Raw genomic sequence first — 18877 nt, forward strand, 5'->3', positions numbered from 1 at the left:
GCATGATGCAACATAAGTTTATTTCTGCTTGCTTCGCCTTTAAGAAGCAATAGCGAAACAACAAGGAAGTGAAAATGAAATCGACTTTCCCATTTCGTACTGCAGCCAATGAGCAGACCAGCGCAAAAACTACTATGGCAAAAGCTTAGCTTATGAATATTTAGTAGGTCAAGAGACGTTGCTCGGGTTGATTCTCTGGAGCGTCCGGTAAATGTGGATTTCAAAGTATTTTATTGTTTTATTTGTAGTATTGAGAAATAAACAATACACGTTATCAAAGCTGTAAGAGCGAAAAATAATACAACAAATTACAAGTGATAATATAACTGTAATAATAATTATTACAATATACAATAACATATAAACAAAGCATTGAATTGTATTTTTTCGTAATACTTACGAGAGAAATCGTACATGTATTTTTGTTGTGTGGTAATATGGATTTGTGTGATTTGTATTAGCCAAGCAAGTTACATTTGCAAAAAAATCAAACTAATTTTGAATACTACTCAAATATAAAGAGTCGTTCGTTGACAGCCACCAACATTTCTGTCGTTCAGCCAATTGGTGCGCTAGCGTCTCGCTACGTAATTAATATTCATGAGCTAAGCCTTCCCCCTTGACGGAGTTCTTTCCTTGACTACCTCCCACTTTTATTATATCTACACGCCTCTTTACCAAATTATCTGTATGGCAGCCAATCAGCTTGCGAACGTCTCGGCTACGTTGTTAATATTAATAACCCAAACCCAGGCCGTAGTAGGATTTGGAAACACGAAGTAAGCGCACAACACACACTCACTCACACGCACACTGGGGATTTCCACCCAAGCGCTTGTTTCCTTCACTTGTTTTGCTTTCGATCTGAAGAGCGAACTCAAACCCATTTGACTTTTCGTTTTGTTATCGAAAACTACAAATTGTCAATATTCTTCATACCCTCTTTGCTTTTATTACTAGAGCGGTTTCTACGCGTCGCAGGTAATTAATTGCATTTCCGCATGTGTTTATGGGGCTCATGTATATATATATGTAAGTGGATGTTTATTGCTGTAGGCCACGTTGAGTTCCTGGGAGTGAGTGATAAATCGAAAGTCATGGGGTGTTTGGATTCAGAGGGAATCATGGAATGCTTATTTTCACTTTTGAGTTGAGTTGACAACTCTATCACGCTTATTTGGGGAGGTTGAAGTCATCTGATGTAGTGTGTGCTGCAAGAATGATTGGGACACTGCAATGTAACGTCACCGTAAGTTCTGAGCAGAACCGATAAATAACGCATTTTTAATGCCAAATTATGTTGTTGAGAAGTTTGCACGGACGTGTGGGGATTATTGTTACCGTTGTTGACTTACCTGGATGTGTACTGGGTGTAACAGGGGCACTGTCATGGAAAGAGTCTGTCGTGAACTGGTGCACCAATATCTGAATCCAAATTTTGTTTGAAAATATGATACATATAGTTCAATATTCTTATAACATGAAGGCTTAGTAATAAAACGCAGTAAAAACTAGTTATTTGTCTATTTCATATCATGTTATGATGATTGAATTTGGGCATTTTGGTGTTAAAATGTACAGTATGAAAGACTAACAGGCAGACCAATAGTTAACGAGAAAGCTGAATAGTTTATATAAATAGTTTAGATGAGACATTTCTTTAAGACATAATGCTCATTCTTAAATAGTGCTATGATCTAAATACTATTCGTTTATGTTGGCACTGTATGATGTCAGAATTAGTTTAACATGTAGAAAGAGACCGAAACAAATTTCTTATATATTAAATATTAACCAATATAAATAAACTAAAAGCACTAACAGCAGCTATATGTGACCAATATATCATGCATCCCTACTGTTTTGCATGGTTTTATGCATATTTTTTATGCAAATATTTAAAAATGGGTTCATAATTGTGCCTATTTATGCTTATGTTATATGTAGTATGTGGTGTAATTCCTGTATGTTAGTCTATGTTGCGATTGCCTTTGCTCGCTCTTGTTTCCTAGTGGACCATAAAAGCTCAAAGGTCTTAGTTAGCACCAAACAGTTGATTTAAAAGCATGAGTTTTCATTGTGATTAACTATAAACCTTTTTATGAGCTTGAATTGGTTAATCTGTAACTTTTGTAATTTACGCTTTGTTAAATTAAAACAGATAAAGAAACATGTACTTCTCATGTCTGACATCTTGCATGATTGATATTACAGGTTTGCCAACAGGTACTCCATGTACTCTTAGATAAACTCTCTCTCTCTCTCTCTCTCTCACACGCTCCAACATCCTCTATTTGTGTTGTCATTCATGTCCTCCTGACTCACGGTCTTGACTCTTGCTTGTATGAAATCCCGAATACAAATGAAATTTCATAATCATTTTGTTTGGAGTAACTTCCAGTTAATTGTGATTCAGATGGTCTCTGTTGGAGGTTTGTTTTTAGAAATGGGGTTAAAGTTTATCATTGCGTTTCTTAGATATAGAATGTACTACCTGTTGAAGGAGGAAAGGTTGCTGTCAACCTTTGACACATTCCAGATCTGTCTTCGACTCTCTCTCTTTCACTCTCTTTCTCTAGGCCAGCATGCCGGTGGAGAGAATGCGTATGAGACCATGGTTGGAAGAGCAGATAAACTCTAGTAAAATACCGGGGCTTCTTTGGGTGAACAAGGTACTGTGACTGTGTTTAAACTACTCTTTTTACAGCATTGTTTTTTTACAACTACACATGCCATGAGCTAGATGCTATTATCTGGGAAGCATTTTGTCATGTAAATGTGACTGCGCGCACAAACACGGTGCATTTAGGGTGTGTCTTGGCTTGTGACATGTTTTGCATGTTCTTTGCCTGCAGGAGAAGAGAATATTCCAGATTCCATGGATGCATGCTGCACGACACGGCTGGGACGTGGAGAAAGATGCGCCGCTCTTCCGAAACTGGGCCATCCATACAGGTGCAGTCAGCACGCAGACTGTCATATGTGCACAGGAATGCACATATACTTACTGTACAAACATAACATTCTTGAAATATAAAGATGCAATTGTGAATATTCAAACTAGATCTAGATCAAACTAGATCAAATTTTTGTTAGAACAGTTTGAATGGCACTGACCTATTTATAAGTAGTTGTTGGCATGCTGAATTGCAGTTTGCTAGGGAGTTATAAATGGTTGCTAGGGTTTCTAGATGGATTTTAGGGTGTTCTTGGTTGTTGCTTGGGTTTTGCTTATTTGGATTTTGCTACAGTTTTGGTTTGATGGTGATTCTAGGTTGGGTGGTTGTCAGGGTGGTTACTTGTTGGTTACTAAGGTGTTCTGGGTGGTCGCTAGGGTTTTACTTGTTGGTTCCTAGGGTATTCTGGATCGGATGGTTGCTATTTTTTATATTAGTTAGTTACTGGGATGATCTAGATGGTTGCTATTGTTTCTATGGTATTGTTGGTTGGGTGTAGTTGTCGACCGATACGTGTTTTTTGACAACCAATGCTAGGGCTGCACGATATTGGGAAAAAATGACATTGCGATATATACTGTGATATGAAATCTAATCTATTTGTTTCTTACAAACAAAAATGGGGTGAGCACACTTACATTCTCATTTTAAATGATTTAAACATCAGAGTATTTAAATTAGAGTAAATTATTTGTTTGTAACTTTAGGTTATGGTTTGAATTGTTAACTTATTAACTAACATGAACTTACCACAAGCAATACTTTTGTTACTATATTTATTAATCTTTGTTTATCTTCGTTTATAAAATCACAGCTGTTCATTGTTTGGTAATGTTACTTCACAGTGCATTAACTATGTTAAAAAATACTGTACAACTTTTGATTTCAACAATGAAGGCTATAACATAAATTTTGAAATTGTAGAGGTGTTGTAGAAGTGCAGTTTAGTAATAGTAAATGTTAAATAATGTAGTTAAGTAGTTTAATAAATAGAAAATTATTATAAAGTGTTACATATTTTTTTGATACACCAATTCAGATGTCTCTTGAGTTCAGTGTTTAAACCATTCATTAATTGAATCAGAACAAAGGAATAATTAGTTTGCGAATCAGACGTGTACGGCACGGGTTGTGTAATTATCTCTGCAGTTTAGGATATCGCACAAGATTTGACAACACGCTCTCTCTCTCTCTCTGCTCGTTCTTATATGCGCCCTGTTAAACTGACAGGATTTAAAAACGCATGCAAATGATAAAGTTTCACTCTATGATGGTTATGCTGTGCAATTAATCCGCAAATTACATTCGTCAAGAGCCGGGGAGCAGCTGCGCGTACAGTTAATGAATAACGGATCATCTACGACAGCCTACATCGCAAATCCTGTGCTGTGACAATTGTGGATTCATACATCGCAATATCGATGCTTAAACGACACATCGTGCAGCCCAATAGCCGAAATAAAGCCGATATGATTTGTTTAAATCATGAATATTAATATTTAAGATATCTGAAATCATTTGACAATGGATAAAAAAAATGTGTGAAAGAAACATGCTTATACTTTAGATGACAGTATTTTTCACAAATAAATAAATATTTAATACAAATATAATTTAAAAAGAGAGTAACACTGTAACCAACAGGAGACTAAGTATTCTGGGAAATTTGTGGGCATTGGGAATCATATTTTCCAAATAAAGCCAGGGTAACCCTCTATAACACTGTTCGTAAGTCGGGAAGAAGGAGGGGGGAACCGTCGAACATTTAAATAAAACTTTAATAATTATATAAACACAAAACTGCGCAACTGCCGCGCACAAACAAAACCAAAACACCAAATAAAGCCCAGGTCTGGTCCTCCCTCATCCTTCAGTGTCGTAACTCCTCTTTTTATCCTTCCGGAGCTCCTCTGTTTGACTCGAGACAGGTGAGTGGTGCAGGTGTCACTCATTTCCAATCACTCCACTGGCCTCGACTCGATCCCCCAGCCCTCGGACCCGCCCTAAGCCCCACCCCACTCATCACACCCTCATTTTACATACAGCACACAGTGAAAATGACATGAATATGACAGTGGGCAAATGCATGAAATCACGAGTTTCAAATTTAAAGCATTCACTTCACATTGACGACACAGAGAACACGCGATCATGCTGGATACAAATGCACACTTCACAAGATCTCTCAGCTGGATTCGACTAAGTTTGCAAGGTTTGTGAAATTAAATGTTCATTAGTCATTCAAAGGTTTGTTTAAATTATATAAATGCATTTTACTTCTTGTTTACAGCAAACGAGAAAGTATTATAATGTTTGCCTTTCTATTACTAATAGGGCTAATATAAAAGCAATCGGATAGCAGTTTGTATACATTAATTCCTTTGTTTAACCGTTCTATCTGAATATTAGACAGACTTCTATCCGCTCTCATCGCTGTCAAAATAAAAGTCCCGCCTCGAATACATCGGCCAAGCAGAAAAACTTATCGGCCGATATATCGGCCTTGGCAATATATATCGGGTCTTACTAGTTGGCTACTGGGATTTTCTAGGTGGTTGCTATGGTTTAGCTTGTTGGTTGCCAGGGTGTTCAGGGTGGTCGCTGGGGTTTTATTTGTTGGTTCCTAGGGTGATTATTTCTGGTCTAGGTCAAAAGAGTCCAACAATATGTCTCCATGATATTCCTATTCTTATCTGTATTTTGAATTTCATTGAAAGTTTACAGCTAATGATGTCAATTTAGATATAAAGAGCTGAAGTGATAGTAAACTGTCATTCCACATTACCTTTATCCAGTTTTTGACTGCCATTTTTTTTAGGGAAATATCAGCCAGGTGACAAACCGGACCCCAAAACATGGAAGGCGAACTTCCGCTGTGCAATGAACTCCCTGCCTGATATAGAGGAGGTGAAAGACAAAAGCATGAAAAAGGGAACAAATGCCTTCAGGGTGTACAAGATGCTGTCAGCGTCTGAGAGGCAGTCAAAGAGAGGTCAGTCGATCACACATCAGTGCTGACACTGACTGCATCACACAGACCAGCCTTCATTTCCTTCTGACACGCTGCTCATAACGAAGTGCAGTTTAAAGACATTTCTGTCATGTTTGTTTAATCACACCTAAGAATGGTATGTTCCCACTTCGTCTGTCTGTTATAACTTTGACTTTCAACTGTAACTGATCTGTGTCTAAAAAATGTGAAGATTTTGGTGGAATACCACAACAGCTGAAAATATGTGTGCAATATTTCACCTGCAAAACATATTAGAAAGGAATAAGAGTTTATTTTATGCATGGATAACTTTGAATTTAATAATTTTTCCCCTACATTATTTTCATGAAAATTAAGCCAATTAAATTTTAATTTAACGTGTGTGTGTTAATAAATTGTCATGAAAATAATGTCATGGTGGTAGTTGTCGTACCGCTTTATGATGATTTAAGTAAAAACATTATTAATGAAGATCTAATTACAGTTAAGAACAATATTTACAAAGAAAAAAATTCAAAAGACATCCAGAATTCTTAAGATAATAAAACATATTAAAACTACTATGTAATAGTATATAGCGAAAAATATGACTTAACAAAAATATATATATATGTTTTTGGGGGGCGAATCTCATAAAAGCGGACAAGAAAATAATTTCACCTTAAAAAATTCTTAAACTTTTCATATGTATGAACAACTTTTATGTTTATTTGTAAGAATAAATGTGTTAAACAAAAACTGCCACTGACAATAATAATTACAAACAGAATCATTACTATAACGATATTTTTTTTTTACATTGTAGTAAAACTAGTATCTAATATTATATTGTGAAACATCTTAATGGCCCTAAACATTTTTTTATCCTCAAGATCAAATTAAAGATCCCGTTGTTGTGTTATGATTTTGGGCTGAAATAGGCTCTAGAAACCTTCTTGACAGGTTTTGTGACATCTGCCGTTGTGATACTTTCTGAAGTGCTATTTATTTGCATGCACTGATCTAGATTTGTGTGTCTGTTTCTCAAAGGGAAAAAGAGAGGAATTGAGAAAGAAGAAAAGATAAAGGTATGGACTTCCACTCTAGTGTATATTTTGTAGCTGTCAGAAATGCTCTAATCAAAAAAGGTTATGAGATATAATTGACATGGGTGTAAATATAATGTGTGTGTGTGTGTGTGTGTGTGTGTGTTAACTGCAGGCAGTGAGGCCATGCCCTATGCCTTCGAGTTGGGAAAACAGTAATGGCTCTTCAGATTGTAAAACCCCAGTCACTATCAAGCAGGAGGCAGATTACTGTGGTACAGGTATGTAGTGAACTTTCTGCTCCGCCCTGCACACCTGTGTTTAGTGAGTATATTCAGGTGGAACCTGTTCTCTACAGTCTAGCAAGAAAGAGTTAGGATCTGAAATGCTATCTGCTCTGTGGGTTAGTTTTTATCTGTACACTCTCTCTGCTGCACATGTTGTTTCTCTGCTCTCCAAAACAGATAATTGTGAGTCTTCTTTTAGCAACACAGTACAGGTGTAATTTAGCTAAAGCCTCAGACTAAAGAAAATCTGTTTTGACAGATCTGTTTGCTATTTGAGGGAGTATTACAATTTAGGCCTTTTTTAAACCGAAGCTAAAAATAATCCTAAAACCGAACACATTTGAATGACTTGGTGTATTTATTAACAGTATTTTTAATTTTATTTTAATAATACTATATTTTTTTTTAATTTATTTGATAGAAAAACACTAATAATGATGATTTAAAATAATTATAATAAATATACATCAAGCTATTTTTATGTTAGGTATTTTTAGCTATTATAAGTGTTAGGTTATATTGTTATTTTAAGGTTCTCTTTAAAAAAGTATGAATTTTATTAATATAGTATTTGTTATAAATATATGACCCATTTCAGTTCTGTCCAACCAGAGCACTTGCTTTTTTTAAAGAGTAACTTCAAACGAACCAAAACCATAACACTTTTGAATGACTTGTTGTGTATTTATTTTAATTAATCAATTAATTAATTATAATAATTTGTATATGTAGCAAATATGATCAATAAATATTTTATTAAAATATGTTTATTAATATTATTTTAAATATTTGTTATAAATATATTACCCATTAAAATTCTGTCCAGCCAGAGCACATCACTCTATTGAAGAAAAACTAACCCTTAAAAACAAAACTCTTTTGAATGCTTAATATGTATTTACTATGTTATTTAAGAATATAATACACGTTGTAGATATGTATCAAATAGTAATTCTTCTAAAAATTTTTCAAATTCAAACACATTAAGTTGTTAAAAGATGTTCTCTCTCAAGTTTATTTGAGGAATCTCTTTAAAAAAGCATGACTTGTGGTTTCAGAGAATATCAAAGGATCCTTAAAACACATCAGCGTTTTGTTCTGTGTTCCTCATCAGCCACTTTTTGCAAATACACAGAATGCTTTAGGCTTTTCTAACACAAGTTGTTTTTTGCTGTGCCTCTCCTGTCCTAGTTTAACACATGCGTCATTTCACAGCTGTTAGACATTCTCTCACATCTCCCTGCCTTCACAAAACTACAAAATCAAAAACGTTACAGACATTATGGCACTGAAGTTGACCTATAGAGTAAGGTTTATTCCAGCTCCTACACATGTAAACCCAGTGTTTCACAATGCTGGCAGTTTGAGTCAGTAAAGAGCCTTTTGATTTGCCTATTGTTGAATTTGTAATAGAATAGAAACTTTGTCAATACAACTCAAATGTAAGTATGATTGGTCTTTTTCTTTTTTTATGGGATATGATCACACTACTACACCTATCATTTTGTCCTGGACCAGTTTTACCTGATCTCCTTGTTACTGTTTTTGTTTAATCACGTCCACTTGTTCTCTGTTTTCCCCTTCAATTTCACTAACGCACTGGATCGGGGTTAAAGTTGAGTTTAGCGTGTGTTTGTTTTGTTAGTCATGTGGGGTTTGTGATACGCATCGAATTGGCAAAGCAAAATCAACTGCAGCATAATTGATCTGCAAGCAGCCTTTCAGCTGGTCCAGTTGTTTTTAACCTGGTTTCCACTGCATCATTTCAATACGGACTCATGGGAAATGGAGTTCAGCTGAGTGGACCGGAGGGATTGCAAGGATTGAGGGAGTGAAAAATGACACAGATCTGGCTCACCCCCCTTTAAGAAACTCGTCCACTTCCCACTTCACTGTTCTCCATATTCACTCTCTCTTCCCTGTTCTCCTTCCCCAGAGGCTGGTGGGCGGAGCCCAGCGGACGACCACCTGATCATTAACGATCTGCCGGACGTTTGTCAGACCATCGAGGTGGTGACGGAAAACGAGGAGCAGGCTGTGACCTCCAGTGACCTGTACCCCTTACAGATCTCCCCCGTCTCCTCGTATGGAGGTTGGCTCAACAAATTTACTCTCAATCATTTAGCCATTGCTATATTCACAGTGAAGCATTGCTTTTACATCCTTATTGGCTTTAGAACTTAGATGCTTTTGGGCTGTGATACCAATTGCATTTATCCAGTTGCAAAATAATCAACAGTTGCTTTGTGGTTTCCTTGTGTGCTCCAGACATATTGAGCTTGTGTGGGATTTGTGGGTTTGAATTTGCCCCAAATCAGCTCCATTTGCTGAAATTTTTTGACTTTTTATTTTATATAAATGTCCAGACTTTCAAACCACCCAGTTGTTAGCCTTTTAGTGGCCAGTGGAAACTGATACAGGTGGGAGATTTGATATTGTGTGTTGCAAAAAAAAAAAAAGAATTTCTTACTTAGGGTTTTTGTCTTGTTTTCCAGTACAAATATCTAGATATATTTAGGAAATTATTTAAAGGTATCAAGTATTGTTTTGTGGAAAATGTTTCAAAATTAAGTTAGGCTTCAAACATGAATATAATATCTGTCTAATGGAAAAACATAAGGAAAAAATAATCTTGTTTTCATTTTGAATGAAGTTTATATTTCTTTCCCCATTGATATGTTTTTTTTCTTGTTTAAGGCATACACTCAATTAATTTGGATAATTTTTCAGAAAACTGGACTTAATATCTTTAAGTATTGTGCTTTTCAAGTAAATGCGTTTGGATTTTTATCTGTTCTGAGGCCTGTTTCAGAAAGGAGGTTTGGTGAAAACTCTGAGTATGTTAACCCTGAAATCAGGGGAACTCTGGGTTTTCGGTTTCAGAATGGGAGGTTTATCAAACCCGAGAAAGCAGGATAAGTCAAGTCTGTTTCTGAAAGAGAGGAAACTTAAACTCATCAAGTCAGTTAAAGTGGTAACTTAATTAGCATTAGACTATGTGGAAAAAAGCTGCTGCGCACTGAAATAAACATGATATTTATTTAATATGACAAATGTTTGTAAAGTCATGTAGCCTGCGTACACTCATGAACCTTTTATGGGTAAAACTTTCCCTGGTTGAATTATGTTTTTATACTTAATGTTTTTTTTTTGCCTGTAGGATACCATGTAAATTATTATTAGTTCAAAACTTACCGTTCTCCAAGTTTTTACCTTTGACATTATAACGGTGATTAAAAATTCAAGTTATGTATTGACTCAAAGGTATGCTGATGTTTTTTTGTCGGTGCTGTTGCCATGGTGAATCATATTTTCAGAGCTCCATTGATCATGACTTCTCATAGTCGTGGTGCACGCACTAAACTCGATTTCAGCTGTTCTGAACCCAAAAACTCAGTTTCCCATCTCAGGGTAAGTTAACTCAGACTTTAAGTTTCAACTCAGAGTTGGTTGATCCTCCTTCTTGAAATGGGCCCCTGGAAACAAGACAAATTGTTAATTGAATTGTGGATAAGGTCTTTTGTACTGCTCAAAGTTAGTTCACTGTAATAAATGATTTTAGTATTTTTGTTTTCCAAAACAAATATATAAAAATTTGTAAATCTAGATCCATTTACTTGAGAAGCAATGTTGCATAAGATATTAATTTAGTTTCTCAACAATCATGTGAGTTTAAACAAAAATAATCTAGTTTTTCCTTTGAAATAAGTTTATGTTTCTTACCCTGTTTCTTGACCTTAATTTTTATGTTTTGGAAAACAAGAATATATATTTTAAGTCATTTTATTTCTTAAAGTATCATGCTTTTAAGAATATTTAGATTAGGAAAACAACAAAAATACTATGTAAGAATCCTTTTTTTTTTTCTTTTTTTTTTTTGCAGTGTATCTGTTGTCCTTATTTGAAAAGAAAGGTATCGCTCCTAAAGCATTTAATTTTTGGCCTGAAACCTGCTGTGACGCATTGAGATCGGTGTAAGCTGTTTGTGTTGGTTGTGTTGTACAATGTCCGTTAGAGCTGAGCCTCAAGGACAGCCGTACCTCTGTACTGTAACACAGCTCTGGCTAGATGGAGTTAATATATAACGATGAGGTGCAAACACAATTCACTCTCACCTGCATGTGCTCGTCTTCATAAAGTTAAAGTGTGCCTTCAATATCTTATAAAGGCCTGACACCATAATCCACTTATAATGCTATAATGGACAAGCAGAGATCTTTGACTTTGATAGCAAAATTGGATTTTGGGTTGTAAAGTCATAATGAAAAAAGTCTTAGTTAGGTTTAAATGAACAAATGATACTAACAATTAAGTGGATGTGATTATTCAATGTGATTTGGTTTGCCATTTTGCCATTTTACCTTGTTACTTCAACGACAGTCGCAAAACCTCAAATATTACAGGCACGATCCAGCATAAACAAAGGGTATTCTGGCTGGTTTCTATAATATATTCTTTACTGTAACTCTATGAGAATGTACTGTTACTGTAACTGAGTAAATAGTTTTGGCTTCCAAGCAAAAATCTTCAGTCTAATCGCATGAATCATTCATTGGTGGTCGGTAGCGAATGCTAAAGTCTAATACTGTGGGTTAGAAGTTTATTCAAATCCATATCTGGCCAAGTGAGTAATAGATTAGTTACAGTATATCTTAGCAAACACCACTAATTAATTATTGCAAAATATGGCAGAGGCTTGCTTCCAATAAGAAGCCATCCAGCTCGCTGCGAAACACTGTTAGATCCAAGATTACAGCTACAGCATTCCCGCATCTCCTTCTATAAGTGTTTCTCTTTTATTCAGTCCCCTCTGGGAGCTAGTTTCAAGTAAGGAATGCAGATGATGCATTTTATTGTAGCTACTCTTCTGTCTGCTCATTGACTGCGCGTGGAGGACTGAGATGAACTCCTGCCATTGTTGAAACTGTGGGGCTTGGCTTCTGAAAACGTGTTGTAGTGGCGTGAAATTTACCGTACAGTACCACTTGACAGTGCGTTTGTACACGGACGGGAATGTTGACTCATGTCCTGTTGTTCCGTGTTTTCCAATCAACAATCCGTTTTTTTTCTCAGAAGTCCCTGGGGCTGAAAGCGTGTGGTTTTTCAGCATGAGATGTCTTGCCCAAGTTCGGAGTTATTCATAGTAAACACAAACACAATGCCTCACTGCCAAAGCAAACTCTCTTTCTTTCTTTTCCTTGTATTTACAATTTAGATTCTCTTATCGAAGCATCTCTCAGTGCAATTTAAGCTGTAAAACGTTAGAAATGACTGGCCCTGAGGATATCTCGAAGTTATTAATAGGTGTAATCGGTTAAAACATCTAAAGCTGTAAGGGTTAAATATAGAAGGCGTACAGGCAGGCCATCGGTTGAACATTTTTTCATCCACCCATACACGATAACCTGTCTGTCAGGAAATCCCTGATGAATCAGTCTAAACACTTTGCTTTCTCTCCGTTTTCCAGCAGAGAGCGATACAGACAGCGCCAGTGAGGAAGACAACAAAGAGGTATGTGCACAACTCTCCCATTGCGAAACTGGACAGGCTTAAACACAGAATAGATGGTTATAATGTTTTTACATGTGAAATGATTGGGTTTATATTGAATTAGAAATTTTACATTGAAATTATAGACTGCAGATGCTGAGTTATAGCGGCCAAAAGAACGATCCACAAAGAAGAGTGTTTTTTAATGGGCGTGTCCAAGCAATACCCAGAATCCTTCTGTGTACATATCTGTTTATGTTATGCTTTAGGGGTGTGAGGAACTGAATTGTGCTTCTCATACAGACACTAAATGCCAAAATATACTCCATGATAATTATTCAAAATCAATCTTTATTTGACTTCACAATGTCAGAATAGTTACAAATGTACTCGCCCTCAGGCCATTCAAGATGAGTTTGTTTCTTCATCCGAACAGATTTGGAGAAATGTAGCATTACATCACTTGCTCACCAATTGATCCTCTGCAGTGAATGGGTGCCGTCAGAATGAGAGTCCAAACAGCTGATAAAAACATCACAATAATCCACATGACTCCAGTCCAGGATTTTAATGTGAGAGGACAACAGGGGATGGACTTTTTCACTGCAGGATGCATTATTATGGATTCTGGACTCCTATTATCAGTAACGATGGGTTAAAGTTAAAAACCTTAATAATGGATTTGTTTCTTACAAGCAAATCTTTTCACTTCTCAAGATGTTAACTGATGGACTGGAATGGTGTGGATTACTTGTGGATTATAGTGATGTTTTTATCAGCTGTTTGGACTCTCATTCTGACGGCACCCATTCACTGCAGAGGACCCATTGGGGAATAAGTGATGTAATGCTACATTTCTCCAAATCTGTTCCGTTGCAGAATCTAGATCATGGATGGCTTAATGACATTGGCTTAGTGAGTAAATTTTCAGCAAATTTTTTATTTTTTGGTTAAGCTATTCCTTTACATTAGTGTGTGTTGCATCCTCAGCCACAAGAGGCACTATCACAGAAACTGCTTGCACCTGTGCTGACTTACTGTTGAACTACAGCGAATGCAACACTTCGAGGAGAATCTTACTGACCGAGTTAGTGTTTACATTTTTATATCAGCTGCCTGAATATCAACATTGAGTTTAGTGGCTCAGACATTTAAAGGAAGCTCTCTTGTTCTAAGGTCTGTTACTGACATGGCACAAATATGCATGTTAAAAATATACACCACATGCTTGCAGTGCCAAAAATGAATGAGTTTTGCAGAGCATGTTTTCACAGACATGTGCAAATGTTTTCACAGGCAATCGCAGTAGTAAGATTACAGACTCAAATTTGCCAGATAGTCTAACATACAGCATCTAAGTACTCACCCACTTTGGCTTTTTGCATGATCAGTCCGGCCTGTGATTGTCTAGTGATGTCACAGCTGTTTTTGAGTAAACTAGTCTTAGGGGCAAAAAGTGTTGCATTTAGTCTTGTACAAGTGTCTCAAATTTATATAATCAATTTCAATTTTTCAATCAATTTCTATCAATTTTAGATTGAACTTTTAACTTTAAATCGACAAACAAACAGAATATGAACAAGCATTTTACTTTAAAACAGAGGTCTTCAATACATTAATTAGGTAAAGGATGGGATACAAAGACTTAAAAAAAAAAAAAAGATTGTAAAGGTGCATTTTAAGCCTGACCTATAATGATATGCATAACATACTTTATTAATCATTTTACAAACCTTTCAGTGTTTTGCATTCAAATGATTATTAATTATGTACAGTGTATTATACTTTATATTCATTTGAACATGCTTTGCTACTTGCTAGTCAAATAATGGTGTAATTATCATACTAGAGCACATTTAATAGACAAACGTTTGTATATGCATGATGATATTAGGTTTTTTTGTTCTGGAAAAGGAAGACTATACATTTTAAATGGCTTTATCTGCTAAAAGGTTAGTTTAAAGCTAGAGTTTTGGACTTGAAGCTACAAAACTTATTTTGATTTTAAAATGCCAGGTCTTGTGATTTAATGTTTCTTGCCTGAAAGTTTGTGGCTCTTCCTACTTCCCGTTTACAAGCGCCCAGTAATCTCTCCACACATGTAAGTTCCAGCATGCATCTGGGTAAATCTTACATGGCAGACGCTCTCAAACCCCTGTTTTCGGTTCCTGTACCTCAGAACTATGATGCAAAACAAGACGAGAAAAAAAAAAAGAAAGAACAAGCAGTGATGTGAGGCTTCTCACTGATTCTGGTAAATGTGCTGCGGCTTGTTAGAAAACTATTGAAATAGAAAGAGTAAATCTCTGATTCACCCATAGAATTGCTGTCACCCAAAAGACAGACGTCAGCTTTGACGGCTGATTAAAATGTCACTTAGGCTTTGAGGGAGGGGAATTTTGCTTTACCTGCAAAAAACATTTCATGGCAGGATATGAAAAGTTTCTCATGATCTTTCAAATCTGCAGACTAAAGGCTTTACATTAAATTGTACCTTTAAGGCATACTACTTTAGGTATTTAATAGGTATTTAACTGCCGCATCAAATGAATAAGAAATGAAATAAAATAAGAAATTGATGAAAGAGAAATAAAACCACTTAATTTAATATTTACTGTATATTGTCATTTATAACTTTACTGAAGTTGTCCAACCAAGAGCAATGAGTTTTTTTATAATGTTTCTAAATGAATATTTAAAGTCAAAATAACTGCATATTTTATTTTATATTGATATAGCATATTTAATTTTTGGGACAAACAATATTTTCACATATAAAAGGGTACCATGCGTTGTTGTTGTTGTTGTTTTTTCTCAGTATGTACCTTACATCTAAGAACTTAAGGTTTGACTTTAATGTTAGACTCTTTAAACACTACTTGAAGAGTTCGCCCTCACTTTTAATCGTTTTAGTTTTTGTGATAAATTTGCCCTCAAATGTTGTTAGGAAGCCAGCAGATCCTGCAGTCTGATGATAGCCAGTCTGTCGCCATAATTCTGTCATGTTAAAACAATAGAAGCTATAAATAATCATGAATTTGAAGTGTTGTTAGACCGACTGTTTTATGTGCCAGTTATCAGTCTAAACACGGTTCAGATGTGTGGAGCAAACGTCTTACAGTTTCTAGAGAGAACAATCAAAGGCATGAAGCTGAGTGTCAGAGAGGAAATGCAACTGATGGCGGTGAGCTCTGGGCTGTGAGTAGTGGGGCCCCTGGCGATGTGGGCCACAACGCTCTCATGCAATTCAGGATTATCATCATTTGAACACAAGGAAGTGTGTGTTTTTACGACATGGCCTCAGGTTGTAATTCATGAAAATATACCGTTAGTTCCTGGGTAGAAAATCGACAGATTTAAGTGCTAGCTATCACCTTTGTGCTCTTGATGAAGACACTTAACCTCATCCGAGATTACCAGACCTTTTGTCATTTTCATGATTCTCTGATGTTTTTATTGAAAAAAAAAAAATATATATTTTATTTTTACATTTTTTTTTTTTTTGATGTAAAACAGAGAGGGACTGAACTTATACTACGTGTACACTAAATCACCTTCTTTAAGATAAAATCTGTAACATCTGAGGTTTTCAAACTGGGGTCTGAAAGGGAGTTTTTAAATCATTTAAAAAAAATTTACTAAAGAAATATGTAAATAAATCAAAACATTAAATTAAAATAAAATAATTACAATTGTTTGATTTAAAATAAATAATTAGTTAAACAAAATATAATTAAAATGAAAAAATAAAATATTTAATATTATAAATAAGTTATTATATACCGGTGTATATATATAGTTGCCCTTTATATTCTAGGATGGAGTCCTTTGTGTAAGGATGATTATATTTGGGGGTCCATTGCCTCTAAATGATTGAAAACCATGACAATTAGTATGTTATATTAGCATTTGTCATTTCTACTAGTGTCCTAATCACTGATGTGGCTTTGTTTGGTCCTGCAGCGTATTCAGGCCTTGCTGTTTGGACATGAAGACAAGAAGATGAGGATGCCCCTTCCTGGCATGTCTTCTTTCATTTCTCCCGAAAAGCCTAACTTCAAGATAACCACTGTCCGAGACTCTGCACCTTCGGACTTGCACGCCCCCTTCACCGGTGAGTCGAACTGGAGCCTCCTAAACACCCCTTTCCCCTCGTCCTCCCACAGCCCCGGCCCCTCCGGCCAGCCGGCGGTCCACGAGAAACGTGCCAGCGTCATCATGAAAACCTCAGACGTGTCCAAATCCTCCGTCAAGACTTGCTGATGAAACCTGCACGCGACTCGTCAAGAACACTATCATCGCCTTCGATAAAGGACCTACGAGCTCACAGGACAGCGATGGACCATCCCACGGGAGGAGAACTCGGTGCTCACAGACAGGAAGTGACACGTGAGCTGAAATTCAGGGAGTTTTCAAGCGCAGTGACGTTTATCCGTAAGCTGCCGTAGTGATCCGCAAACCATTATGAATGTGTAAATATAAGGATCATTTCTTAATTGCCTTTAGTCGCCCCCGAGCACCTTATGGATGAGCACTGACGGCCATAATCAGTGACTTTTGCAGCTCGCAATCAACGATAGACACTTTACGAGCCTGTTTCCAAAAAAAAAAAAAAAAAAAAGCATGCACATAAATGCCATAATATTAACTTATCTTAAGACCTTCGTTGTGAGCGAATACATTTTTATACCTTAGGATCGTTATGCAATGGATAGTAAATGCCATTTTACATGATGAGCCCTATGATGTAAGATATCCTGTGTGAATTTGTGTTAGTTTGTGGTTTTTATGACAAGACAAAGCACTTGTTTTTATGAATTTTTTTTTACCTTTTAATGTGTCTCTTTCTACTGTATATGTGAACGTAAAGATGTAAAGTACGTGTCCTGCTTGTCTTGTGTCTACAGCTGTGTGTTCAAGTCCCAGATAATGTGTGCCTATCGGATCTTTATACACTCACAAGGGCTTCTTTAATGATTCTGGTGTATAAAAATCATGTGATCATAAGAATAAATGATAGACACTGTCTGGGTCAGATGTGAGTTGGTGTTGTGTTGTCTGTTCTGTCAAAACTGAACACACTGTATTTTTATATTTGTGAGTCATTTTCCATGGCTGTTGTCAAAATCTGCTTTTGTTTAGATGATGAAAACCTTTTTTAACCTAGCACTCATATCATTTCTATCTCTCATATGCCTATCTAGTGATTTTAATATATTAGTGATACATCTTTCTGCCTATAAAAGCGTGGCCATTTGTATTTAAGTGACTTTGATAAACTGTTAAACATTTCCTGTGCATATACGAAAGACTGTATGTTTGCTTTGGACAAACGAGCAGACAGGTAGTTCAAGGTTGTAATCAAGAAGTGTCAGATGTGGGATCTTGACAGTGAATAATGTTGCAGGTTGTTTCTGCTGGTATGATGACGGCACTCCCAGCCTTAACTTTTCCAAAGCCTGAATCCATCAGTGGATCCTCACTGAACATCCTGATGGTGTTGACCAAAGGTGATGTAGTGCTGACAAACTCCTTATACAGCTCGGACACTTGGAGGACATTTGGTGATATCTCTGTAAAGGGTATTAAAGTAATGTGTAGTCTGACCTTTGAATTTTTCATCATATTCATCTTATAAATTATTCGACCTAAACCGATGTCCTGCCATTTGTATGGTTATAAAAAATAAATATTGTTCATAATGCTCTTAAATGCCCCTTAAAATTTACAGGTGCTGGTCATATAATTAGAATATCATCGAAAAGTTGATTTCTTTCACTAATTCCATTCAAAAAGTGAAACTTGTATATTATATTCATTCATTACACGCGGACTGATATATTTCAAATGTTTATTTATTTTAATTTTGATGATTATAACTGACAACTAAGGAAAATCCCAAATTCGGTATCTCAGAAAATTTGTATATTAATTAAGACCAATACAAAGAAAGGATTTTTAGAAATCTTGGCCAACTGAAAAGTATGAACATGAAAAGCATGAGCATGTACAGCACTCAATACTTAGTTGGGGCTCCTTTTGCCTGAATTACTGGAGCAATGTGGCGTGGCATGGAGTCGATCAGTCTGTGGCACTGCTCAGGTGTTATGAGAGACCAGGTTGCTC

The 18877-nt window shown here is 36.1% G+C and overlaps 1 protein-coding gene across 5 annotated transcripts; it reads left to right on the top strand.

The window, feature by feature from the left end:
* The first annotated feature begins 804 nt into the window (after window positions 1–804).
* Window positions 805–17793, top strand: irf2b (interferon regulatory factor 2b). Of its 5 annotated transcripts, none has more exons than XM_052615511.1 (10): window positions 1052–1249; window positions 2580–2672; window positions 2856–2955; window positions 5776–5949; window positions 6979–7016; window positions 7150–7255; window positions 9198–9353; window positions 12732–12772; window positions 13742–13838; window positions 16715–16863. In XM_052615511.1, exons 1-9 carry the CDS (start codon window positions 1220–1222, stop codon window positions 13793–13795), a joined length of 792 nt encoding a protein of 263 aa, XP_052471471.1. In that variant the 5' UTR covers window positions 1052–1219; the 3' UTR covers window positions 13796–13838; window positions 16715–16863. The 5 variants fall into 5 exon arrangements, with proteins under 5 accessions (XP_052471468.1, XP_052471471.1, XP_052471469.1 ...); XM_052615509.1 differs by having other exon boundaries at window positions 1055–1249; window positions 12729–12772; XM_052615508.1 differs by lacking the exons at window positions 1052–1249; window positions 13742–13838 and adding an exon at window positions 805–981 and having other exon boundaries at window positions 12729–12772; window positions 16715–17793.
* Window positions 17794–18877: the final 1084 nt, after the last annotated feature.

Source organism: Carassius gibelio, chromosome A14 (genome assembly GCF_023724105.1).
Source record: "Carassius gibelio isolate Cgi1373 ecotype wild population from Czech Republic chromosome A14, carGib1.2-hapl.c, whole genome shotgun sequence".
In the NCBI taxonomy this organism is placed as follows: domain Eukaryota; kingdom Metazoa; phylum Chordata; class Actinopteri; order Cypriniformes; family Cyprinidae; genus Carassius; species Carassius gibelio.